The sequence below is a fragment of the Neophocaena asiaeorientalis genome, unplaced genomic scaffold (genome assembly GCF_003031525.2).
Source record: "Neophocaena asiaeorientalis asiaeorientalis breed wild unplaced genomic scaffold, Neophocaena_asiaeorientalis_V1.1 scaffold95, whole genome shotgun sequence".
NCBI lineage: Eukaryota > Metazoa > Chordata > Mammalia > Artiodactyla > Phocoenidae > Neophocaena > Neophocaena asiaeorientalis.
This window is the reverse complement of record NW_020174924.1, coordinates 551,706-578,384: the sequence shown is the minus strand read 5'-3', so window position 1 is coordinate 578,384 and position 26,679 is coordinate 551,706. Positions and strand designations below refer to the sequence as shown.

Here is a 26,679-nt window from a genome sequence, read left to right as displayed (position 1 = left end):
TGGCGCAGTGGTTGAGAGTCCGCCTGCTGATGCAGGGGACATGGGTTCGTGCTCCTGTCTGGGAAGATCCCACATGCCGCGGAGCGGCTGGGCCCGTGAGCCATGGCCACTGAGCCTGCGCATCCGGAGCCTGTGCTTTGCAACGGGAGGGGCCACGGCAGTGAGAGGCCCGCGTACCGCAAAAAAAACTGGAGGATAATCAAATATCAAAATTTAACTGAGTCACTTATATTTTAGTATGCTGTCTTCTGAGGAGACAGCAGATTGGATTCTGTAGTCTAAACGCAAATTACCTTTTTCATAAGCTATGTAAATTAGGCCTGTCTTTTTATTTGTTCTTAAGGCCATTCCTGATGTAAAAGATGTTGGAAGTTCTTAAATGAGTTTAACATAAATTGTGCCAACATACTTTAGATAGAGTTGTTAATGTCACTCAGATACATTGTCAGCTCTTTCAAATATGCTATAAACTGTCATGCAGAGTTTATAATTACTCAAAGATTTGTTAACACATTTTTTTTCTGGTAGGAATACAAGGCTTAAAGTTGGGTGAATATTCATGGGGGTCTGTGTATAAAACTAGGAGAGTTGCATCAGTTACCCTTGAGTACAAAACATACTGTTCATTGATGTTGAAAGTCTGATAAGTCCTGTAAGCTGACAAAGATCCAGTTCGAGTTGTGTCCTGTTGAATCTTGTTGCTTCTAGGGAAATTGTTGCTGGAATAGTTCCTGTTAGAGGACTTCTTGTGTGAAGCAGTTCCTTTGAGTGTTTTTTCTTTCAAATGCTTAAATTAATTTCTCTTTATTTATTTTAATTCTCTTTCCACATTGATATTTAGTCATTTATTTTTGAAATTACTGATCATTAGAAGGCACATTGTGCTGTTGTACTGAAAGTGTTGTAATAAAAATAATTGGCACATTGTTGATCTAACAGGCATTAAAGCTGTAGTTTTTGGTATAGCACAGGGAGCTCTACTTGATACTCTGTAATGACCTATATGGGAAAAGAGTCTAAAAAAGAATGGAGATATATATATATGTATAACTGATACACTTTGCTGTACAGCAGAAAGTAACACAACATTGTAAATCAACTCTTTTCCAATAAAAAAATTTTTTAAAGCTATAGTTTTTGAGGAATCCTATCTTTCACGCAAGAGGATTGGAATATACTAAAAGTAGATCTGAAAGTTCTTCGGTAGGCTAACACGTATGAAATTGTTTGTCACAGCTAACCTGGCAATATTCTTATCAAGCTTGATTTATAAGTGTTTCTGATTTCTGCCACAAATATTTACAGTGTTTTCTTAAGTGTAAAAACATACCCATTTTTAGGAAAAGCTTTCAGATGTACTTTCTGTAATCAATTGTAGTCCCGCTTTTCTTTCCCTTATAAGATCACCCAGGGAAAATGTTTTGGAATTAGAGTGGTGATGATAGCAGAAATTTGTGAGAATACTAACAGTCACTGAGTTGTACATATTCAAAGGGTTTATTTTGTGGTTTGGTATGCGAATTGTGTCTCAATTTCAATAAAAGAAATATCAGTTATGGACAGTGGAGTAATTCTTTCTCAGTCATTCTTCTATAAAGAACTTGGGAGCACTTAGTCAGATTTGATAATAGGCTATAGTATGATAGCTGAGATATGTTAAACACCTGGTAAGCAAAAGATCTGGTTCAAAAGGACCCTGGTTTTAGTTCATTGGTCTTTGAGGACTTTATAATACATAACTTATCATAAGTTGCATATGGATAATAATGTCAACAATGTATAAGTGACTGAACTGTGAAGTTGTTCCACTAGAGATTTTTCAGAGTGCTGTTATTACTCCACATACAAATATATTAAGTAAATATTGCTAGTACACCATGAATAGAGCAATGAAGTAAATCTACAAGCAGATCAAATATGGTACATGTATGATATGTACTATATTATACAGTGAAGAAAGTGCTATGAAATTAATAGGGGCTGCTGTGTGTCCTGCTTTGTACAGGATTGTCTCATAGAAAGATGAATTGTGTTGCCCTTTGGGGAGCTATAAGCTCCCCTGTTAAAATTTAAAGAGCTCCAGGTAGTTTCACAAAGGGCAGTATTTGAACTTGCCTTTGGTTTTTTTTTTTTTTTTTTTTGCGGTACGCGGGCCTCTCACGGTTGTGGCCTCTCCCGTTGCGGAGCACAGGGTCTGGACGCGCAGGCTCAGTGGTCATGGCTCACAGGCCTAGCCGCTCCACGGCATGTGGGATCCTCCCAGACCGGGGCACGAACCCGTGTCCCCTGCATCGGCAGGCAGACTCTCAACCATTGCGCCACCAGGGAAGCCCTTGCCTTTGGTATTAAGCAGGAGGTTTTTTAGGCGGATAGGGTGAGGGTACATCTCTAATAAAGATACGCAGTTATGAATATCCTTAGCATATTTGGGGAAGCAGCCAGCTGTGATTGGAAAGAATGTTGGTCGTCAAGGGCAGTTGTATGGCATATTTAGTTGTGTCATATTAGCAGTGATGTCTTATAAACAACTCCATGACTAGAAAAGAGAAACTGGAGGAGGAAAAGATGTGTAGTTACCATTGTAAATGTTGGAATGGGGAGAAATTTCTGAGGTAGACTGCTCTTGGCATGATTTATTGGGTCAAAGTTATGAGAGCAGGTGCTTTGTAGGGAGAAAATAGTCAAGTAAAGCTGAGATTTTTATCTTTTATGACTAGAATTATGCCATCAAAGGCATAACCTTTTTGCTAAGTGACAAGTGTTTGGAAGCTTTGAGTTAGTCGTTAGAATTTTGGGAAATAAGCAATTTTGTTGATACTTACCCTACAGATCTTTTCCACTAAGGTATGCTGGTGGTAGAGAGTGGAGAAAGGAAGTTGAGGTGGGGGAATCTCCATTGAAATGCAAGACAGGTAAAAGAGACTGACCATCATATTCCTTAAACTAATATTTGAGCCCTTATTTTGTTCTAGGCATAGTGTTTTAGGTTTTGAATTAAGAAGTCAAAAAATACAGTACATGGATTGGAGGCACTACCACCCGTCTTATTGGTGTTAGAGGAGCTGTCTTCTTGGCTCCCTCCTTTTCTTCCAATTTTCTGATATTCCTGAGTAACACTGGACCCAAGAGATGGGCTTTGTATGTGTGTATGAAGGAAGAGTACATGAAATACTTAGGTTTTGGAGAACTGAGTGTGACCATCTGCTTGGAAAGGGCATGTGATTCAGAGAGCAAGAGGGTTCTTGGCTACTTGGAAAAGCTAAGAGATGCCTCTTTAGGTGACAGTTTAGATGTCATTTTAGGCATAGGGTGAAATTTTTCATTTGCTTAGAGCCCTTTTGTTGGTTCTTTCTTACGGGAACCTGATCATGTTGCAGTTGGCAGAAAGATTTTAGATGCGTGCATATATTAGTATGACTATACTTTGAACATAAATATGATATTATTGGATTTAAATTTGTGTCCTGGACTCTTGTTGAGTAAGTGGGAGATATTTATTTGAAGGGGAAGCATTTGAGTCTAGATCAAAGAATCTGCTTTGGCTCTGAATTAAGTGGTGTTTTGGGTACATTATTACCTAATGGAAATGTAACCTCTGCTGTTTTAGGAATCTACTTCAGGACATTCTCCATCCGGGTATACTTTGTCAAGCTCCTTGATGTTAATTTTTTCTTTTTTTAAAACGTAGCTTTGTTGAGATGTAATTCATTTTACAGTATACAGTTCAATTTATATATTCAGAGTTGTGCAGTCATGACCATTATCTAATATTAGAACATTTTATCACCGCAAAAATAAACAACTTACTAGCAGTTGTTCCCTATTCTTCCTCTATCCCGAGGCCTAGCATCCGCTTTCTATCTATAGATTTGCCTATTGCGGACATTTCATGTCAGTGGAATCATATGAGATGTCTTTTGTGACCAGTTTCTTCCGTGAATTTTTCACAGTTCATCCATGTTACACCCTGTATTAGTACTTCATTCCTTTTTATTGTTGAATTATATTCCATTGCTTGGATAATACCACATTCTGTTTATGCCTTCATCAGTTGGTAGACTTTTGAGATGTTTCCACATTTTGAATAATGCTGCTCTGAACATTGGTATATACATTTTTGCATGGGCATATGTTTTCATTTCTCTTGGGTGTGTACCGAGGAGTAGAATTGCTGGGTCTTAATGATAATTCTGTTTAACTTCTGGGGGGACTGCCATACTGTCTTCCAAAGCATCTGTACCATTTTACCTTCCTATCAGCCATGTTATGAGGGTTTTAATTTCTCCACATCCTTGCCAACATTTGTTTTATTATGTATCTTTGTTGTTTATTCTAGTGTGAGGATTATCCTATTGTGATTTTGATTTGTATTTTCTTAAAAGCTGATGTTGGGTTTTCATGTGCTAATTGCCTGTTGTTCATCTTTGGAGAAATGTGTTCAGATCCTTTGCCCAGTTTTATATTGGGTAAAGCTTTTTCATATATTCTGGATATAAGTCTCTGGATACAGTATCTAATATCATTTTTGAAGTTTATTATTAATCTTTTTAGCTTTTTTTAATAGTTTCACCATTTTGTTTTGTGGTCACAGGAGATGTGTAACTATCAATTTATACTAAGGACATTTAGCTAGTTGGTTATGTTTTTGTTATAGACTTAAAGTTATAGAATTTTAGGCTCTCTTTGGAAATTATATATAGGTATAGGTAGATGTCTGGAAGGAACAAACCAGAACAGCGCTGTCCAATAGAACTTTGTGTGATGATTCTATATGTGCACTATTGTTGTGGTAGACAGCCACATATGGGAAATGTGGCTAACATGACTGCAGAACTGAATTTTAAATTTGTTTTAAATTAGCCACACATGGCCAGTCACTACTCAGCTGGACAGTACACGTCTGGAGTGCTACAAAGTTAGTCCTAACTAGGTATAACAAATTTTGAGTAGTGTTTGATATGAGAAATATAATGAGTGAAGACTGCTCTTATGGAAGTTGGAGAACCCAGACTGTAGTTTTGGAACAAAGCTGTTGGGAATAGTGAAAGAATATCCAGGAAACTAATGTTATTTTTCAAGGAAAGAAAGAGGACATATCCTTTTGATAAACAGGATAAGATTTTACTTTGATACCCTCTTAAACTGTAATCCATGGAATAAGAAACAGAGTCTACCAAATAGAATTTGACTTGTTTAGGTGGATAAACTTTTTTTCCAGGACCTTTATTACTTTACAGTGATAAATGTGCTATTACTGTGAGATTAGTGGAGTTTAGCAAGGGGAACAGATTAATAAGGTACAAAAAGTATAATAGCAGGAGAAACTCATCTATGGAAAATTGTCTTTGTGATTTCCTTACAGGAAGCATGGCATAATAGGCTCAAATTACATACATTATAGGCACAAGATCTGATTTTTATTTTGTAATAAATAGCTTGAAAAAGGATTCGGTTTTGTGGTAGATTATTATTCAAGTTTTGTCTGATTTTCTTAGGGAAAAACTCTCCCAATAGTCTTTGTAAAGCTAGAAAAAAGGCAGACTAATCCTACTGGCTTTCCTTAAATGGGTAGGTTTGGTTTGTTATCTGTTGTTGATGAATTGTGATAAATTCTTTCCTAGAGGCCAGTTTAGGAAAGTCACTTATTTTCTCAACAACTATTTGTTAAGATCTTATTATGAGGCATTGTTGTGTGCACCAGGGGTACTAGTGGAAAATAGATGGTCTCAGAGAAGATGAATGGGTTGAACACATATAGAGCACTGTTAAGATGTTGTGTATCTTTACTTTTTACTCTGAATGAGGGGGAAGGCCATTGGAGAGTTGTGAGCAGAAAGGATCTTTTTTTTTTTTTGCGGTACACGGGCCTCTCACTGTTGTGGCCTCTCCCGTTGGTGGAGCACAGGCTCCGGACACACAGGCTCAGCGGCCATGGCTCACGGGCCCAGCCGCTCCACGGCATGTGGGATCTTCCCGGACCATGGCACGAACCCGTGTCCCCTGCATTGGCAGGCAGACTCTCAACCACTGCGCCACCAGGGAAGCCCAGAAAGGGTCTTAGTTGTAATGTCTTAACAAGATTATTCTGAAAATAGATAATAAGTGGATGATGGAATTATCTATACAATCATTTGGGGAAGGATCAGGGAGGTGACGGTGGGAATGGTGAGAAGTAGTTGAATTTTGAAGTTAATGCAGACAGATTTGCTTCCAGATCTATGTGAGGGCTAAGAGAGGAATCAAAGATGTCACCAAAGTTTTGGCTTGGAATTTATAGAAACAGTGGATAGGGAGAGAACATAGAAGGAACCAGGGTGAGGGGTGAATATAACAGATGAGTTGTGGACATGTTAATTTAACCTCCTTATTAGATATCTACTTTGAGAGATGTAAAGTAGGCAGTAGCATGTGTGGAAATCATTAGTGATAAGGGTAGGTTTTGATAATGGTGGGGGCACAAAACTTTACAAGGAGATTGAAGAGAGAATGGAAAGACAAATTGTGGAGACAACTTAGAAAACTTTTAATATATATATATGTGTGTGTGTGTGTGTATATATATATACACATGCAGTAAAATTTACTCTTTCGGTGTACAGTTTTTACATGAGTACCCATGTATCTACCAGTACAGTCAAGATATAGGTAGTTTTATACCTCCAAAAATTCGCCATGAAGCTCCTTTGTAGTCAGCTCTTCCCTCCACCCTATCCCCTGGCAACCACAGATCTGTTTTCTCAGACAACTCCTTAAAAGAAATTTTATTGTAAGTGAAAAGAGAGAATTGTACTCTGACCTGGCTTGATAATATGAGAATATAGGAATGAATGAGCTTATATGTTCTTAACTTACTGTTTATAAATAGTATTTTTCATAAATACTGTTTTTAATTTCAGCTTTTTAAAAAGTAAAAATTGGACTACACTGAGTTTAAGACATTATCTTTTGGATATGTTGAGGACATCATGACAAATGAGTAATAGTATAATTCTTTGGAAATTGAGGAATCTTGAAAAGATTATCACCTGGATGGAAAGTTTGATAAACAGAAGCAAAGCCAGGGATTAAAAAGGTTTTTTTCCTTAATATTTTCTTGGATCCAGTCCTGTTTCTAAAAAGATGGACTTAGGACTCAAAGCAATCTGCATTTTATCACCCAGATTATTTTTTTCAAGTGAATTTTCAAATTGCCTTCCTATGAAACATATAGTTTTATGTTAACATAGCTTTCCTATGAATCCATCAAGAAAGTTCAATATAGTTGCTTAATTTTAAGAAGCAACTTTTCATATTTTAAAAGTTGTGAGATTGGATGCATCTTAAAATGAGTATGTAAAAAAAAAAAAAAAAAAATGAGTATGTACATTCGGTATTTCTTCCCTCTCTTGCAAAACTGTTTGTAAAAATCAGTGGGACAGGGCTTCCCTGGTGGCGCAGTGGTTGAGAGTCCGCCTGCCGATGCAGGGGACACGAGTTCGTGCCCCGGTCCAGGAAGATCCCACATGCCGTGGAGCGGCTGGGCCCGTGAGCCATGGCCGCTGAGCCTGCACGCCCGGAGCCTGTGCTCCGCAACGGGAGAGGCCACAGCAGTGAGAGGCCCACGTACCGCAAAATAAATAAATAAATAAATAAAATCAGTGGGACAATTTTTAATCAAATGTATCTTTGAATTTGCAAAAATATCTCTAAATACTAATATCAACAGTTCTTTTCAAAAGAAGATTGCAGAACCAATCATTGATTGCTACCATTGGTTCTACATATATAGAGGCTGTTGATTCCTGCTCTTTGTAAGCAGCAGTGCATGTGGTGTTCCCCAAACTTTGGGCAAGGATCTTAAACCTTACAGGGGTACTAATAATCTGTGTTTTTTTTCCCTTTAGTTAAAGAATTGTTATTTAGTTAAATTTTGATAGTTTGAGTGACCCTATATATTGAATGAATCCTGTACAGCAGACTGGTTTATCATTTAGTCCCTTTATCATTTAGATCAGAAGTACTTGCTGTTACTAATTTTAACTGTCATACAGATATCTGTATCCTTAAATGGACCATAAAGGGCAATTTGAAGAAAGTTAAGGACCATAAAGTGCAACTATCAAATTTACCTTGGTATTTGGAACTCTATTTACAAATTGTATTAGCAAAACAAGTGTTAACCCTTGTGTCTAGTTTGGCTTCTCCCAGACTCCTCAAGGCAACGTTTGGGGAGGGGTGCCTACAAATAACAGTTTTCGAAATTGTATCTTAGGAATAAAAAACAAATTCTAAGAATTTCGCTAGTTTATTTTAAATCTCAACAGGATGAATTCCAACTACATCATGAAAATGGGTTTTGAGGGTCAGTATTTGACATAACACAGTTTCATATTTTCATTTTAATGTAAACCTGAATTAAACATGTCACATTGTCATTTTTTGCACTTTTCCCTTATGTAGTTAAAGTCAGTAGTCTACTCATTTGTAAAATAAAGCTTTGACATTTAAAGAAATATATACTATTAAAATTAGATTAGGGTGAACTTAAAAAAATTAGTTTTTAATAAGTATTTATATGTTGGAATTGTATACCATAGTCTTCAATAATAAATTTAAGATAATTTCATTGTGTTAATTACTAAAAAAAGAATGGTAAGATATAAAGTCTACTTGATAGGGTTGTACTGTCAATATAATCCGGTGGAAGTTTTGGTAGTTTTAAAAAAGATTGCAAAATAGTTAACTAAATCATTCAAATATGGTTTCTCAGAAGGTTTTATAAAGAGTGAGGAAGAAATATCCAGGAATACATTTATAATGTTCAAAGATGCCAGTTATTGAAGGCCTTGATTCTTGGAACAGTTTTTTAAATTCTGGTATTCATGAGTATCAGTAGTTGATATTCTGCTCATGCAGTATAATGCTTCAGTCCACACAAGGCCAAAGATAAATAAATTTTGTAAAGTCCTTTTCTACAAAACTGTACAGCATAATGTTACATAAGGGGTGTGTTCTGAAGGTTTACTCTGGATGATATACTGGGAAACTTACAATTGAAATTGTAGAAGTTGTAGATTGTTCTAAGTCGGAGCATTCACAGAATTTTAGCAGACAATTTCAGGAAGTCTCAGACATTGTAAAGCCCCAAAACATAGTACCCCATAAAATCAATCCCTTTTCTAGGAAAATCAAAGGTAATGAGGAAGAAACTTCATCTTGAAATTTTTCTGTTGTAGATGAAAAATAATGAAGTGGAAGAAAAAAATATCTCCTAACCCTTGAATGAAATTATAATGAGATTGCATGTTTAAAGTGAATTTGATAAATCAGTATTGTCAGTGGGGGGGTGATCTTACTAGATTGCTGTCACCTATAAATTATTTCACATTATGGCTTTTTTTTTGCTGTACGTGGGCCTCTCACTGTTGTGGCCTTTCCCGTTGCGGAGCACAGGCTCTGGACACGCAGGCTCAGCAGCCATGGCTCATGTGCCTAGCCGCTCCACAGCATATGGGATCTTCCCGGACCAGGGCACGAACCATGTCCCCTACATCGGCAGGCGGACTCTCAACCACTGTGCCACCAGGGAAGCCCAATGGCATTTATTTTTTATTCACATTTTTTTGTGGGCAACGATACCTGAAAATTAGTTGGTTTTCAGAATTTGATAATGAATATGCCTAAAATTATTTTTTATCCAGTTTTTAAGAGTGGAAACAGTTACAGTACATTAAATAAACATTCAGGAGAACGTAGGTTTTTACTAATACCTTTTTTTTTTTGCTGCATTGGTTCTTTGTTGCTGCGTGCAGGCTTTCTCTAGTTGCAGCGAGCGGGGGCTACTCTTCGTTGTGGCTTCTTATTGTGGTGGCTTCTCTTGTTGCAGAGCACGGGCTCTAGGCTCGTGGGCTTCAGTAGTTGTGGCACTCGGGCTCAGTAGTTGTGGCACGCAGGCTCTAGAGTGCACGCTCAGTAGTTGTGGCACACGGGCTTAGTTGGTCCGTGGCATGTGGGATCTTCGCGGACCAGGGCTTGAACCTGTGTCCCCTGCATTGGCAGGTGGATTCTTAACCACTGCACCACCAGGGAAGCCCACTAATACTTTATTCTAGTTGTTTCTATCAATACTTTCGTAGTGGTTGAAACGTATTGCTATTAATCAGGGTTTTTGAGGCCGAAGATCACTGTGTGTTACATCTAGTCATTTAAGAAGCTTGCCTTTGAAAACCTGTACATTTAATGCCTTGTAATGCTTATGTTTTAGCCTGGAGATTAGGGTTTTGTCTTATCTGTTTATGTTATTAGCTAATGTGTGTCCAGAAATGTTTTAATTTCTTTAAAATGGTATTTTAATTGCCTTTTATTTCTGACTAGTTTTTATACCAACACTTAGTGTCCAGATTTCTGATTCAAGGTGCAGCCATAATTCTCTTAGTGTTGAGTGCTTGTTCCTCTGGTAATAGTGAAACTTTCATGAAGATTGGGCTTTATCATTAGAGGATCAGCAGCTGTTTTGATGCCTCCTGTGATTTATTTGTATAGCTTTCCTGTGGGGAAAATGGTTACTTAATTTGTAGCTGGTTCTTGAAGCTTTTATACTGAGCTTCCTCTTATCTATTCCTTTGACTTTAAGGGTTATCACAGTAGGTATGGTTTTTCTCTTTGTGTTTTTGCCTCATGTTTTCACATTGATGCACTTTGGCATTTTATAAGCCAAGGTCTACTTAAACTTCCTTAGAGGAATCTTTGTGAGTTTTTTGAGAGCCCATTTTTGCTTAACCAGCAGTTAAGTTCTGTGGCACTAAAAAGCATCACCAGTTGATCTTTTAAAATACACTTTTCTTTAGAGAACTAGAGCATTTGACTTCCATTTGTGTTCAGGAGGCCATTACATAGATTGAAAGTAGGCTGCATTTCTTCATTTTTGCTATGGCAATTTACCCCGGTTAGATGAACTAGTATGGTTCAAAAGGAAATTCCAATGCCTTGGCGTGTAGGGAATGTGGAATGGCTAGCTCATTGGTTTGGAGACTGATGCCAGTGAGAGTGAGTAGATTGGAAGATAGGTTAGATCTCTGAATTCAACAGGGCTGAGGCATGAGATGTTTTATACCTAAAGATGTGGATAACTCACTTTTTTACCCCCAGAAATTGTACAAAGTAGCATCACCTTACACAAAGGAAAGTAGTTTCTGAACACTGATATTTTATAGTTTCTGGATCATTATACTTTGGAAAAATTTGGGCCAGAAGATGAAAAGCTTTACATAAAAATGGAAGGAGGTAGTGATAATAAAAAGTTACTGTTGGGGACTTGCCTCGCAGCCAAAAAACCAAAACATAAAACAGAAGCAATATTGTAACAAATTCAATAAAGACTTTAAAAGTTGTCCACATCAAAAAAAATCCTGGGCTTCCCTGGTGGCGCAGTGGTTGAGAATCTGCCTGCCAATGCAGGGGACATGGGTTCTAGCCCTGGTCTGGGAAGATCCCACATGCCGCGGAGCAACTAGGCCCATGTGCCACACTACTGAGCCTGCGCATCTGGAGCTTGTGCTCCACAACAAGAGACCGCGACAGTGAGAGGCCCGTGCGCCGCGATGAAGAATGGCCCCTGCTCGCTGCAACTAGAGAAAGCCCATGCACAGAAACGAAGACCCAACACAGCCATAAATAAATAAATAAATAATCCTAAAAAAAAAGTTAGCTGATGCATTATAAAATTTCAGCGCTTTGGGCTTCCCTGGTGGCGCAGTGGTTGAGAGTCCGCCTGCCGATGCAGGGGACACAGGTTCGTGCCCCGGTCCAGGAAGATCCCACGTACCGCGGAGCGGCTGGGCCCGTGAGCCATGGCCGCTGGGCCTGTGTGTCCGGAGCCTGTGCTCCGCAACGGGAGAGGCCACAACAGGGAGAGGCCCGCGTACCGCAAAAAAAAAAAAAAAAAAAAAAAAAAAATTTCAGAGCTTTGCGGTTAGGCAGAGAAACAGTTGGTGGGTTGTTAATAGCCAAAAAGGTTCAGAACTAGAATTACAAGTTTTTTTCCTACAGGTATGTCTTAGCTTCATATGCTGCCACAGGCTTTTGTAAAAGTAACAGCATGGAATAAAGAGACTGTCTAGATCTGATGTCCATGTGGGAAGTTTTTTTGTTGTATTTTGATTTTTCTCTTTACAAACGGAAGCATCAATACCAGGCCATCACTTCGGTATATCTTTAGCAATCACTGGGATACTTATCCAGTGGAAGTAGCAATTGAGCAGTCAGTGATTTTTGAAAGCTAAATGTGTGCTAGGCAGTGGTTTAGGCAGTAGTGAATAGTGAACAACATAGACAGTATTCTCTGTCCGGTTGGAGCTTTGAGTGGAGAGTGCTAAATGTTGTTAGAATTGATAATGCTATGTACACCCAGCTAACAACACATGAAATACCGGTTTCTATAGGCCAAAAATGGTTAATATTGGCAATTTTATATGGTTTAATGTAATACTACAAACTAGTGATAATTACTTGTATGCTTCTGTGGGTGAAAAGATCAGGGATTTAGCTACCAAAAGCTCTGTTTGCAGACTTGGTTAATTGCAGTCTTTTGTAAGTACTTTATTTGGCTTATATGGATTGCTTATTGTAGTGTATATGTGAAAAGAATAAGATCAAGGTAAAGGCCATTCATTGTAAAAAGTAAAAAGTAGAAATACTGTAAAAAGTATTCTGTTAATACTGCCATTGTACACAGAAACCTTTTATGTCCAGTGCTTAAGGCAACCAACCGTATCATTGGATATGTGTGTATATATGTAGTATTTTCTTGAAGAAAAGTAGCTGCAGTATTAAAAATATCAAAGAGTAAACTGGCCTTTTGAATGAAATTAGCTTAGCAAAAAGAAATAATTGTGGAACAATGGACAATGATTTATCATTTTACAAGGACACCATTGTTGGAATCTTCCTGACTTATTTTTAGTTGTGAAGGAATTCTGTTTTCCTTTTATCCAATAGGATGTACAGTTACCCAGCACGTGTTCCTCCTCCTCCTCCTATTGCTCGGGCTGTAGTGCCCTCAAAACGCCAGCGTGTATCAGGAAACACCTCACGAAGGGGCAAAAGTGGCTTCAATTCTAAGAGTGGACAGCGGGGATCTTCTAAGTCTGGAAAGTGTATGTATTATTATTGCAGCTTTGTGATTCTGATATTTCTTGTATGTTAAAATATGGAAATTAGTGCAGTTAATGTTCAGGTTTTGTACAAATAACTTTGCATAATCAAAATAATAGAAGATGAGACAATAGTGATTTAAGGGGCCAACTCTAGGAAGCCTTCTATCCTTAAGACCTTGGTAATTGAAAAAAGTCATTAGATTTTAGGGAGTTGAGGGGCGCCCATTCATTGTGTAAAATATGTTGGTAAAGTGCTTTTAAAATAGAATTGAGGTCTTTAGCAGACCTACAAAAGTAAGAATGCTGTTGCTAAGGAACTAGGCACATTAGATTCAGTTTTCAGCTACCAACTAAAAGATTGGTGGACCCCATAACTAGGACAGTCTGGTACAGGCTCCATTTCTCTCCAAGGATCTCATGTTGACTACTGTTGTATAGTCTAGTGGGGGAGTGTGTGTATAGCTAACTGGTAGCTTCTGGTACATTTGATTCTAATCTAGGGTTTTGTTTGTATTAAAGTGAAAGGAGATGACCTTCAGGCCATTAAGAAGGAGTTGACTCAGATAAAACAAAAAGTGGATTCTCTGCTGGAAAACCTGGAAAAAATAGAAAAGGAACAGAGCAAACAAGGAGGTAAATGGTCCTTTTGCTTGTTGGGTGTAAAGTAGAGGTAGCTATCTAAGATAGTTGAAAGTGTATGTTGGAATAGTGGGATATAAAGCAGTTTAATTGGAAACTTGTGGAATTTGAATTGGGAAGGACATTTGTGTGGGAGGATATAGACTTGTGCTGCAGTTCTATGATCATCAGTGGGGATTGTCTACATCCTGTGGACATTACTTGCCCCTAGACAGACTTGTCCTTCTCATCCGCAGTAGAGATGAAGAATGATAAGTCAGAAGAGGAGCAGAGCAGCAGCTCCCTGAAGAAAGATGAGACTAATGTGAAGATGGAGTCTGAGGGGGTGGCAGATGACTCTGCTGAGGAGGGGGACCTACTGGATGATGATGATAATGAAGATCGGGGGGATGACCAGGTGAAAACCACGGGAAAGGAAAGGAAGAGGTGGTGGAGGGGGGATCAGGGACACATGGAGTGCCTCTAACTCCATCCTATTTGTGTCTGTTTCTCACAGCTGGAGTTGATCAAGGATGATGAAAAAGAGGCTGAGGAAGGAGAGGATGACAGAGACAGCGCCAATGGCGAGGATGACTCTTAAGCACATAGTGGGGTTTAGAAATCTTGTCCCATTATTTCTTTACCTAGGCGCTTGTCTAAGATCAAAATTTTCACCAGATCCTCTCCCCTAGTATCTTCAGCACATGCTCACTGTTGTCCCCATCCTTGTCCTTCCCATGTTCATTAATTCACATTGCCCTGCGCCTAGTCCCGTTTTCACTTCCTTTGATGCTCCTAGTAGTTATGTTAAGTCTTACCCTGTAATTTTTGCTTTTAATTTTGATACCTCTTTATGACTTAACAATAAAAAGTATGTATGGTTTTTATCAACTGTCTCCAAAATAATCTCTTGTTATGCAGGGAGTACAGTTCTTTCCATTCATACATAAGTTCAGTAGTTGCTTCCCTAACTACAAAGGCAGTCTCATTAGTTGAGTAGCACCTGAGAACAGCTTTGAATTAGAGGTGTGCGTGTTATACCCCACATAAGAGTGCTGTGTGGGGCTGTTCAACACAAATGTAACAATGTATTTTTGTGAATGAGAGTTGGCATGTCAAATGGATCCTCTAGAAAAATAATTAGTATAATAGTCTTAAGATTTGTTTTCTAAAGTTGATACTGTGGGTTATTTTTGTGAATAGCCTGATGTTTGGGACCTTTTTTCCTCAAAATAAACACGTCCTTATTAAACCAGGAATTTGGAGAAAAAATAAACACCCTGGTTTTTTATTTTTGTATTTTATAATTGTTTACTTCAAATTCTTTGTTTCACAGCGGCATCCACAAAACCCCTAGAATATACTAGATATATTTTTCTTTGAGTCATAATTATTATGCATACCAACATACACTACTCAAATTGTGTTTCATTGGGGTGGGTGTTGAATTAAGGAGACAAGTAACTTTGATATGAAGTGGAGATTCTTTTGCGAAAATGGCTTTTAGATCCTAATGAAAAAGTTTGGGAACTGCATTAAGCCTTTTCTTCAATGTTTTGTGGTCCAGTTGGCACCTTTTTTGAGTTTTTTTTTGTCGTGTGCTGAACTGTTTCAACCTTAAATAGAAAGAGGCTCAAACATGTCAAGATTTTAGGAAAAGTGAAACAACTGAAGAATAAAACCTGTATTTTCTTCCATTTTGTTCTTTTAATTGCTGTTTATAGCCCCAGTTACCAAATGGATTCTGAGTCTGTACCTCAGTGTTACTGAAAATAGGAGAGCTTTTTATTTCCTGGTCTTTTGTAGCCTGTGCCTTCCTAGGTAACTGAGGACACAGAGTTACACATTTATTTCACTTTCAATTAATTCAATCCATATAAACTAATTTTAGGCATGGTACTAGTTAGCACCCAAACTTCTAAGGCTGGACTTATTAAACAGCTTTCAGTTTTGTGATGCTTTCCTTGTCCTGAAAGGTCCAGTTTATTTGTTTTATACTTCAGTTTTTCCTGCAGAGCAGGACAAAAACAGTTAGTTTTGGGCTGTTATCACTCACACAAACCTTGGATTCCCCAGAAAGTTGCTGCTGTTTCAAAGGTGTTTATATACAACCTAGTATGGGCAGAAGTCATATCCTATTTATAAAGATTTCATAAATCATTTTATATAATAGGTGACAAAGTAGAATAGAAGGGAAAGGCTGATCTGTGGACTGCCCTTGGATCTCAGATTCACAGTATATACGTAGCTTTTGTGTGATGATTTGGTCAAAAATACTTTTAACCACCTTGTTTTCTCATCTTATATGTTCTCATGTTAATACAAACTCACTTTTACCACATAACTGATGACAAGAAAATAAACTAGATGCTTAGAAGAAGAGTCAAAGTTCTAAGACTAAGATGCTAATAAAACCTGTTTGAGATTATGTTAGCCATCAGTATTTAGAAGTACTGGACCAATTACCCTGGGCGTGCAGTTGTCTGTTTTTAATTGCATATGAAACCAGGTATTGAAAAAATTGTGGAAAGCTCAAAACAAAGTAAAATACGGTGATGCGTTTGTTTGGATATAAAATTTAGAATAATGGGTTTTCTCAGTATGCCGTTGAAATCTAAGAAAATAGCCTGGAAGATTTTAAGAGTGCAGTTTCCAACAAAGGTTGGAATGCAAGAGAGGAGGTTGGATGATTGAAAAGAAATCCCTTTGAAACATTTCTAATGGTGCGTAATTTTTAATTGGTAAACTGTTCTTTGGAGCTCACTGGCTTAGGGTACTTTGTAATTTGCCGTTATCTAACCAGTGAAAGGAGCAAACGATGTCCAGTTGGGGTGGATGACAAATTTGGAATGCTTGGAAGGGGGTTCCCATTAGATTTCAGTTCAGATGTTACTCCAGCATCTGAAACCTGCAAGGATTATAAATAGACTAGTACCAGTCAATATATGTTTTAAAGCCCCTGTTTTATAGAGGGAACTGGATGTGAAAGAAAAGGAAAATGATGCAAACAGGAACAACAAGATTATGGTAAATTGAAAGGGAATAAACTGAAGTCAGATGAGGATTGAGAATGTAATGGAAAGAGTAGAAGAAAAATAACCATCATTTGAGTCATACAGTAAACATAAAATATCCATACAGGAATCTTCTGGACACCTTAGCAGTATGTTCAAAAGAATAAGGGATAGCAAAGCCCCAGGGGTATGATACAGAAAGTAAAGAAACAGGACACAATTTTAGGGGTCTTTTTTTTTGTGGTACTTGGGCCTCTCACTGTTGTGGCCTTTCCCGTTGCGGAGCACAGGCTCTGGACTGAACTGAAATGCATTTTCTTGGTCAAGCTGATCTGAACTAGGGTCCCAAAATTCAAACCCCACTTGACATTGGTGCAACTGCATTCTCCTCATATTTTCCTCATATTAAATAAAAAGGTCAACTGTCACTGAACTTTATCTGGCTAAGTCCTTCATTCTCCCAGGCCACCACAGTCAATAATGATGCTTCCTGGTTCTCTCCTGAAAGTAAAATTAGCCCATAAATGGTCAGTCAGTGCGGTCACAGGCCAGCCATGTGTCCTCAGAACAAAGTACATTTTTAAACTGTTCTCTTTAAATATACAGCTATTTCCTATTCCCCAACTATTTCCATAACACATCCCATCATTTCATCTGGGTTAACTAAAAAATACTAGTACTTGTGAAGTATAAATTGTGGGGGCTTCCCTGGTGGCGCAGTGGTTGAGAGTCCGCCTGCCGATGCAGGGGACACAGGTTCGTGCCCCGGTCCGGGAGGATCCCACATGCCGCGGAGCGGCTGGGCCCGTGAGCCATGGCCGCTGAGCCTGCACGTCCGGAGCCTGTGCTCTGAAACGGGAGAGGCCACAACAGTGAGAGGCCCGCGTACTGGAAAAAAAAAAAAACAGTAGGTGGTTTCATTAGTAACTTTAAAGTTTATCAAAAAAATTTTAGAACCCCAGTTAAGAAAACCGGGACCTGTTTAGACAAGTGTTGAAGAATTAAAGCCCTGTTGTGAGCTACATTGGGACTCTGCCCCCACCACTTAAATTAGAACTATAAAACACAGTAGGAAGAGAGAACGGATAATGTAATGCCAAATAAGACAGAGCGGTTAATAGGAAGGAGTTGTAGCCCAAGGTGTGTGGGGAATAAGAAACTGCAGCATGGTCCACTGGAAGTTTATGTGATGATGGAAATGTTTCATCATGCATTGACCAGTATGGTAGCCCAGTGGCTGAGGCCTTGAAATGTGGCTAGTGTGGGGAATTCCCTGGCGATCCAGTGATTAGGATTCCAGGCTTTCACTGCTGGGGGCCTGGGTTCGACACCTGGTGAGGGAACTAAGATCCCGCAAACCAAACAGCCAAAAAAAAAATGAATTGGATTTTAATTTTCTTTACTTTTAAATAGTCACATATAGTATGTGGCTACCTTCTTGGGTAGTGTAGTATTAGAGAATACTAAGCAGTTTCTAAACAAGTACAGATACAGATTACTAACAAACTTATGTGAACAAATGTGACTGTTTCCAAGATGTTTCATATCCTGAGTTCATTATTTCCAGGCCCTAGGCACTAGCATTGAAGACTTCCCTAGAACATTGAACATTGCCTGGAACATCCCTAGACCCTAAATTGAAGATTTCCCTAGCATGAGAACATCTACAACTGCAGGCCTAATCCATGTTGCTCACGCCTTGATTTAGCGAGGCCTCGTGTAGCATAAAATATATTTTTAAGTGGTAAACTGACTTGGCTGGGTGGCCCAAGGCTCAGGCAGATATTACCATTTATAGAGAGTTTTAAATGCATCCAGCGTGTTGCTAGGCAAGCCTTTAACATATACAATCTTACTTCATTCTCACACAATTCTATTACATATGTATGGAAGTGGTAATTGCTGTTCCAAAGGGTTTCAGAGAGATTAAATATCTTTAAAGCCCCATAGTTATTAAATGATGCCAACATTTCAATCTGTGATCTGACTTAACATCCATGGATTTCGGACCTTAGGAGAGGGAATGGTGTATTTGAACCCACATCCCAAATCCTAGAAAATGACAAAACTATTTCCAAATTACAGTAACCTACTGTCAGCACCTACTCTCTTAACAAATGGGGGAAAATATCATTTTTCTTTCCTTTCTGTCCACTGAGTTCTAGAGTGGTTCATAGACCTAATCATTGGAAAAGCACATTGTTGAAAAATGCCTGGCTAAGAGCTGAAATGCTGCTGTTTTATGCTACATGGGTGGGCTTTAGAAATGTAGGAAGAATACAGAAAATACATTCTCTCACCCATTTTCTTTTGCTGTTCCTGGGGCACCCAGAACCCCTATTTTAGACCATTTCTTTCACTTCAGACAACATAAACTTTCCAAATACCTTGTAAAAATTTATTCTTTGTCAGGATAGTACAATGACTACACATCCCTTAAGGCTGCATGACTCATAAGCACCTGGCAGCGCCATTGCAAGATGAGTCCCTCCCAAAAGGACTTCTTCATCTGGAAGGGGTTCAATGACACAGATTGACTCACCTTTGCAGACCCACACAAGCCACAATAATGAGTTGCTGGCGTGGCTATGAGACACATTGGGGGTGGGAGGAAGGTGAGGCTGCTGATTTCCAGCTTGGTCCTTGGTTAACAGCTTTACTAGTTCCCATCCAAACTTAGAAGTGGACCTTGACGTCTGATGTTTTTTTTGTTTTTGTTTTTTGCCTGTTTTGTCTCTGCCTTCAAGGATACTTGCTCCAGAGTTATGAATGTAATACTTCAAACACTGTCTTGGTCTTGCTGGGAGAAATTATGCTAACCAGAGAGCTTGTAGTGGACCAGGTGATCTGCTAAATAGCTGTCTAGAGCTAGCTTCCAGCCCAACCTCACCCACAAAATTCCTCTCCCTGCTCGGAACCTGTGTGTGATGACCTTTTGTTAGTTTCCTCATCCAGCCAAATTTGTTCTTTCCCCAGAATTTTATATGCACTCTTCACAAAAGCTGTTGGGTAGCAGCAGCTAGGTCATTCCCAGGTCCCAGAAGTTGCTGGCGTTTAATTGCCAGGAAGTTGCATAACTGCTGGAAATGCTGTGATGGTCTGCACTGTCTTTTCCAGGTCCCCCATCTTGGACTGACCCGCAGTGTTTTTCCAGCTAGAGGTATTAATACCCAACTCTCTCTGCTTTGGGCAGAGGAACAGCCTTTGGCAGCATCTACTCCCCCAGGGGAAGTCTAGCAGCATCCTCACTTTGTTTTCTCATGACACTTTTGGAGACAGCCTCAGTGTTTGCTGTGTTTTCATTCCCTCTTAACTGGGCATACAATCCTGATCCATTCTGGTGGGGCCCTGCTGTCTCCCCGTCAGCCTGGGATCAGGCACGTGGCAGGCACTTGTCTGAAGTTGTACTGTCTTGTCCTCCTAAGCATCCACCTGAGTGTAAGTATATACATCTTTCCTTCAAAATATTAACACCCTCAGCAGAGTCCCTCACTTTCTCAAGGATTCTGCATTCTTCCTGCAAATGACTCAAAGGTTCGTTTTCCCAAAATCTCTACAGACCTTGAGAAGTTTTGTCTTAGCTTTGGTGTATCTGGAGTCCTGTTTCAACATTTTTCCACCAAGATGGCAGCCTCCTGCCTGCCCTTTGTACACTTGTTTTTCCTTTTACCTCCCTTGCATTGTGCCCTTTGGGTGTTTTTTTCTTCATTGGTGGTTCCCTAGCCATGTTCTCCCCCTGCTCCCTTTTTTGGCAACTTTATGGCAATCTTCAATTCTTTTCCTTAAGCAATATTGGTACTTAGCAGCTTCAGAATATCCCAGGCACAATTCAGTTGCAACATGGCCACACACCTTTTTTCCTAAGAAATGTGCTAGTGAAACAATAACAACCGAAGTTAACAATATGTATGCTTTTGCATCTAGCTATGTAAGCACATAATTTGTTCAGAAATAAAGATGACACACCACATTTTAATAGCTACTTTTAAAGCTCATGTGCATCCTAAATATCTGTTCAACTGTTTTATTTCTCTCCATCTTGACTGCCACCATCCCAGTCCATGCTACCATCACCTTTCTCCTGGCTTAGTACCATCCTGTATACCCACATCCACTGTGATCCTTTTCCCGTCACTTCACACACCAGCCATAGTAATCTTTTCAAAACACACATGTAATGATGGCACTTCTCAGCTTAAAACCCCCCTGGCTTTACTTGTCCTTAGGATAATGACAAAACTTCTTAACACAGTGTACATGGACAAAAATGGTCTTCCCCTGTCGATCTGTCCAGCCTCTCTACCATTTGCTCCTGCACTTTGCTTTTTGCAACCATATGGGACTTTTCTTTGTCCCTCTTATTCTGCATGCTCTCTCCCTCCACCTTTGCCCATTTGTCCCTAGCTAACTTCTATTCATCCTTAGAGTTTAGCTCAAGTGTCACTCCCTACCTTTCCTAAGTAGACCAATAGGCTCTCAAAAACCAGGAATCTCTTCTTTGTAGCACTGATTACAGTCACACTCATCAATTTGTATTGATTATTTGATTAAAAGTTTTTCTTTTAGAATGGAACTCGGTGAGAGCAGGAACCACATCCATTACTGTTCAGCAGTATATCCCAAGTGCTTAACATAGTATCTGAAACACAAATATATGTTGGATGAATGAATGAATGAAGAAGGGAAAGGAAGAAGGTGGGGAGGGTTAGCCCTGAGTGAGGCAGTCTTGGAAACAGGCAGCAGGAATGCCAAGCAAGGCTGAAGAACTGACTTCACTGCACACCTGGAAGAATGTTGTGATGCCTGTGCCTGTCTCAAGGAGGTGCTTTCCTAACAGGTGAATTTCGGTGCCTTTGCTTCCACTGTAATGTTTCACAATCCTCTCCCAGTGTCAGCCTGCAACAAATCCCTCAGTAATCTGTGTCTGATGCCAAGGATGAGAGAGAAAGGGCATTATCCAGAAAGATGGATGTACCTATTGCAATTAACCTTTCAATACCTTTACGTCTGATTTCCCTTACATAGCCCACTCTCCCATTAGTAAGCATCTCTTCTACTCCTCAACACCTGCATTCTTTAATTTTTAAAATTATACACATATACTATAAAATGCGTACATTTTAAGCATACAGTTTGGTGAAGATTTGCAAAGTGAACATGCCTGTTTAAGCACCACCCTGATAAGGATATGGAACAGTACCCCAGAAACTTCCTTCATGCCCTCTCCAATCATTACAGCACTAGGTAACCACTATTCTGACTTCTGTCACCATAGATAGATTTTGTCTGTCTTTGAACTATGTGTAGATGTAATAGTATTGTATCGTGGAAGTTTGGGCTCCCCCGAGAAAACACTTGGATGCAGTAGTTTATTGGGGGGGATGATCCCAGGAGACAGGAGTGATGAAGTGGGGAGAGTGAGACAGTTAAGAAGGAAACGCCAATATAAAGGTGTGTTATTGAGATTGGACACATAATGCTTCCCAGAATTATCTGAAGGTTGGGAGAATGGGAGGCTGGTATACTTATCCATGGGCTCCTCTTCCCCATTCACTGAGGGATGCCACAGTGAAGGTTAACTTCTATACAATTCTGGGCTGTAATTGATCTTAGGCTCCAGCAGCAATGAAGGACATTTGGATTATTTTCAGTTTGGGATAATGTCTTTGGAGAACACATATGTACACATTTGTACACATTTCTGTTGGGTATATAATTGGGTGGAATTGTTGGATCATATGCTATGTGTATATTTAGCTTTAACAGATACTGCAAAACACTTTTCCAAAGTGATTGTACTAATATATATTCTTACTAGCTGTAAACAAAATTTTCAGTTGCTCCACATCCTTGTCAGCACTTGATATTGTTAGTCCTTTTAATTTTAGGTTTTCTTGATGAGTATGTAGTGGTATCTCACTTTGTGTTTGTTTGCTTTTTGGTAAACTTTTTATTGAAGTATAATTTACATATAGAAAAGTGCACAAATCATGTGTATAGCTGTTACTTTTCACACACTGAACACACACACAATAGGTAGAAATCAAGAATTGGAAAATCAGCACTAGAGCCCCATACATGCATGCCCTCTTCCCATCACTATACCACCATCCCAGGAACATGTTATCCTGACACCATAGATTATTTTTGCCTGATTTTGAACTGCAAATAAATGGTGTAATATATAATATTATGTAGTTTTTTGTGTCTGGCTTTTTGATCCAACATTATGTTTGTGCAATTCATCTATATTGTTGCATGCTGTAGTTCATACCGTTGTATAGAATTATGTTGTAAAAATATATTGCAATTTATTCGTTCTGTGAATAGGTATTTGGACTGTTTGATTTTAGCTGTTATGAATAAAGTTGCTACGAACATTCTAGACCATGTCTTTTTTACCGGGACACGAACCCGTGTCCCCTGCATCGGCAGGCAGACTCTCAACCACTGTGCCACCAGGGAAGCCCCTAGACCATGTCTTTTTGAACATATGTATCTATTCTGGTTATGAAACTAAGAATGAAATCACTGGGATAAAGAGTATTCCCCACACCCTTGCCTACCTAGATTCTCTCTAATTTTAAAGGTGCCTAGTGGAATCACATTAAATTTTTTTTCTTTTTTTTTTTTTTGTTTTTGCGGTATGCGGGCCTCTCACTGTTGTGGCCTCTCTCAACCACTGCGCCACCAGGGAAGCCCTATTTTTTTTTTCTTTTTTTTAAAAAAAAGCTTTTAATGTTGAAATCATGTTAGATTTACAGAAAAGGTGCAAAGACAGTACAGAGAACTCCTTGTATATCCCTCATCCAGTTTCCCTTAATATTAACATCTTAACACTACCATGGCACATTTATCAGAACTCAGAAACCAACACTGGTACAATACTATTAAACTCCAGACCTTATTCAGACTTCGCCAGTTTTTACATGCACTTGTGTGTGTGTGTTTCTGCACAATTTTATCACATGTATAAATTCATGCAACCACCACCACAATCAATATAAAGAAGTGTCCCATCACCACAAAGGAACGCTCATACTATTTATTGTCTCATCACACACACACACCCCATCCTCCCACTACCATCCCTAACCGCTGGAAACCACTAATCTGTTCCTGGTCACTATAACTGTGCCATTTCAAGAAGTTATATAAATGGCATTGTACAGTGTGTAACTTTTTGAGAATGGCTCCTCCTTACCCCACAGCACAATGCCCTTGAATTCCATCCAAGTTGTTAACGTGTATCAATAATTTGCTCCTTTTTATTGCTGTGGATGTACCAGTTTGTTTAACTATTCATCTGTCGAAGGACATGTGGGATGTTTCCAGTTTGGAGCTATTACAAACAAGGCTGCTATGAATATTCATGTATCAGTTTTTGTGAACATTTGGTGGTGATTGGTGAGTAGTATGGTAAGTATGTATATGTTTATTTTTATTAAAAAGTGCCAAACTATTTCCCAGAGATGCTGTATTACTTTACATGCCCATCTACAGTGTATAAGACATCCAGGTTCTCCGCATTCTTGCCAGGATTTGGGATTATCACTAGATTTTATTTTCACTTTTCTAATAGGTATGTAGTGGTTTTCTGTTTCTGTTTGGTTGTTTGTATTTCCCTAATGGCAAATGCTGTTGACCATCTTTTCATGTGCTTATCTGCTATCCATACATCCCTCTTTGGTGAAATGTCTGTTCATGTTTTTATCCATTTTATAGTTGGATGCTTTTTAAACTGCTGAGGTTTGAGAGTTCTTTATATATTCTAGATACATGTCCTTTTGATGGTTTGCAAATATTTTCCCCCAGTCTGTAGCTTGTCTTTTCATCTTCTTAATAGAGCCTTTTGTAGAACAAAGGTTTTAACTTTTCGTAAAGTCCAGTAATCAATTTTTTTCTTTTATTGTCATGCTTTTAGTGTCATTTCTTTTCTTTTCTTTTTTTAATATTTATTTATTTGGCTGCGCCAGGTCTGAGTTGTGGCATATGAACTCTTAGTTGCAGCATGTGGGATCTAATTCCCTGACCAGGGATGGAACCTTGGCCCCCTGCTTTGGGAGCATGGAATCTTAGCCACGGGACCACCAGGGAAGTCCCTTAGTGTCATTTCTAAGAATTCTTCACCAAGACCTAGGTCCTGACAATTTTCTCCTATGTTTTTCTCTTAAAAGTTTTATAGTTTTACCTTTTAAGTTTAAATCTATGATCCATTTAACATTTTTTGTATTGGTATAAGATGTGAGGTTTAGATTGAAGGATGTTATTGTTTGTTTGTTTGTTTTTAACCTATGTCTATTCAATTATTCCAGCACCGTTTGTTGAAAAGACTATCCTTCCTCCACTGAAATGCTTCTGCACCTTTGTCAAAAATCAGTTGAGCACACTTGTGTGAGTCTGTTTCTGGGTTCTCTCTTTTGTTCCATTGTTCAGTGTATTTATCCATTTGTCCATATCATACTTTTGTTAACTGTAGCTGTATAGAAAGTCTTAAAATTGGGTAGAATGTTTCCTTCCACTTATTCTTTTATTTTTTTCAAACTTGTTTTAGTTATTTCCTTTGCATTTCCATATACATTTTAGAATATGCTTGTCTGTATGTTAAAAATCTTACTTGGATTATGATAGGAAATGTGTTAAATCTGTAGATCAATTTAGGAAAATTGACATCCTTACCACGTTGAGTCCTCCAATCCATGAACATGGCATGACTTTCCATTTGTTTAGATCTTTTATTTCTTTCATCAATGTTTTGTAGTTTTAAGCATATAGCAAAGCAGATTCTGTACAGGTTTTGCTAAATTTACATCTAAGTATTTTGGAGCAATTGCAAATGGTATTTTATTTTAATTTCAGTTTCTACATGTTCATTGCTAGTATGTAAAATATAGTTCATTTTTATATCTTGATCTTGCATCTTGCAACCTTACTGAACTCTCTTATTCTAGGAGTTTTGTGTGTTTTTTTGTAGCTTCATTGAGAAATGAATTTTCTCAATGCATTGAGAATTTTGTAGATTTATCTGCCTAGACAGTCATGTCATCAGCAAATAGGGATTTTCTTCCTTTCCAATATGTATGCCTTTAGTTTCCTTTTCTTGCGTTCTTGCACTGGCGATGATTTCTAGTACTATGATGCATAAGGGTGGTAAGAGCAGACATCCTTGCTTTGTTCCCAATTTTAGGGGGGAAAATACTCAGTCGTAGTTATGATATTAGCTGTAGGATTTTCACAGATGCTGTTTATCAGGTTGAGATAATTTCCCTCTATTCCTAACTTGCTGAGAGTGTTTTTTCATGAATGAGTGTTGAATTTTGTCAAGTGCTTTTTGTGCACCAATTGATATTATTGTGTGACTTTCTTCCTTAGCCTATTAATATGGTAGATTCCAACAACTGTGTTCCAAATAGTGAACCAATCTTGCATTCCCAGAATCAACACCACTTAGTCATAGTGCGTAATTCTCTTTATATATGGTTAGATTCTGTTTGCTAATATTTTGCTGAAGAGTTTTGTGTCTATATCCTTGACAGATTTTTTTTAAGTATGGTCTTTTTCTTTTTTTTTCCATTTTCCTTTTTTTTGTTGTTTTGTTTGTTTTGTTTTTGGTATTATGGTAATACTGGTCTCATAAAATGAGTTGGAAAGGGTTTCTTGTATTTTCTTGAAGAGATTATGTAGAATAGATGTGAATTCTTATTTAAATATTTGCTAGAATTGTCCACTGAAACCATCTAGACCTAGAGATTTACTTTTAAGGATTATTTTAAACTAGGAACTCAGTTACCTATTTTGTTTTGGGTGATTTTAATAGTTTGGTTTTTTTTTTAAAGAATTAATCCTTTTTTTTTAAAGAATTAATCCATTTTATTTAAGTTGTTGAATTTGTGTAGAGTTGTTTGACCTGTTCT

At 38.4% G+C, this 26,679-nt stretch overlaps 1 protein-coding gene across 13 annotated transcripts in view; it reads left to right on the top strand.

The window, feature by feature from the left end:
• HNRNPC (heterogeneous nuclear ribonucleoprotein C) overlaps positions 1 to 15,042 on the top strand; it is a 47,405-nt gene extending 32,363 nt beyond the window's left edge. For 9 of the 13 annotated variants that reach the window (XM_024761313.1, XM_024761305.1, XM_024761311.1 and 6 more), the window contains 4 exons: positions 12,976 to 13,133; positions 13,653 to 13,766; positions 14,009 to 14,169; positions 14,269 to 15,042. In XM_024761313.1, the coding sequence (XP_024617081.1) occupies positions 12,976 to 13,133; positions 13,653 to 13,766; positions 14,009 to 14,169; positions 14,269 to 14,352 (517 nt within the window). In that variant the 3' untranslated portion in view covers positions 14,353 to 15,042. Of the gene's footprint in view, positions 1 to 12,975; positions 13,134 to 13,652; positions 13,767 to 14,008 lie in introns of all 13 variants that reach the window. The other 4 variants (XM_024761310.1, XM_024761314.1, XM_024761309.1 and 1 more) reach the window with 2 other exon arrangements.
• Positions 15,043 to 26,679: the final 11,637 nt, after the last annotated feature.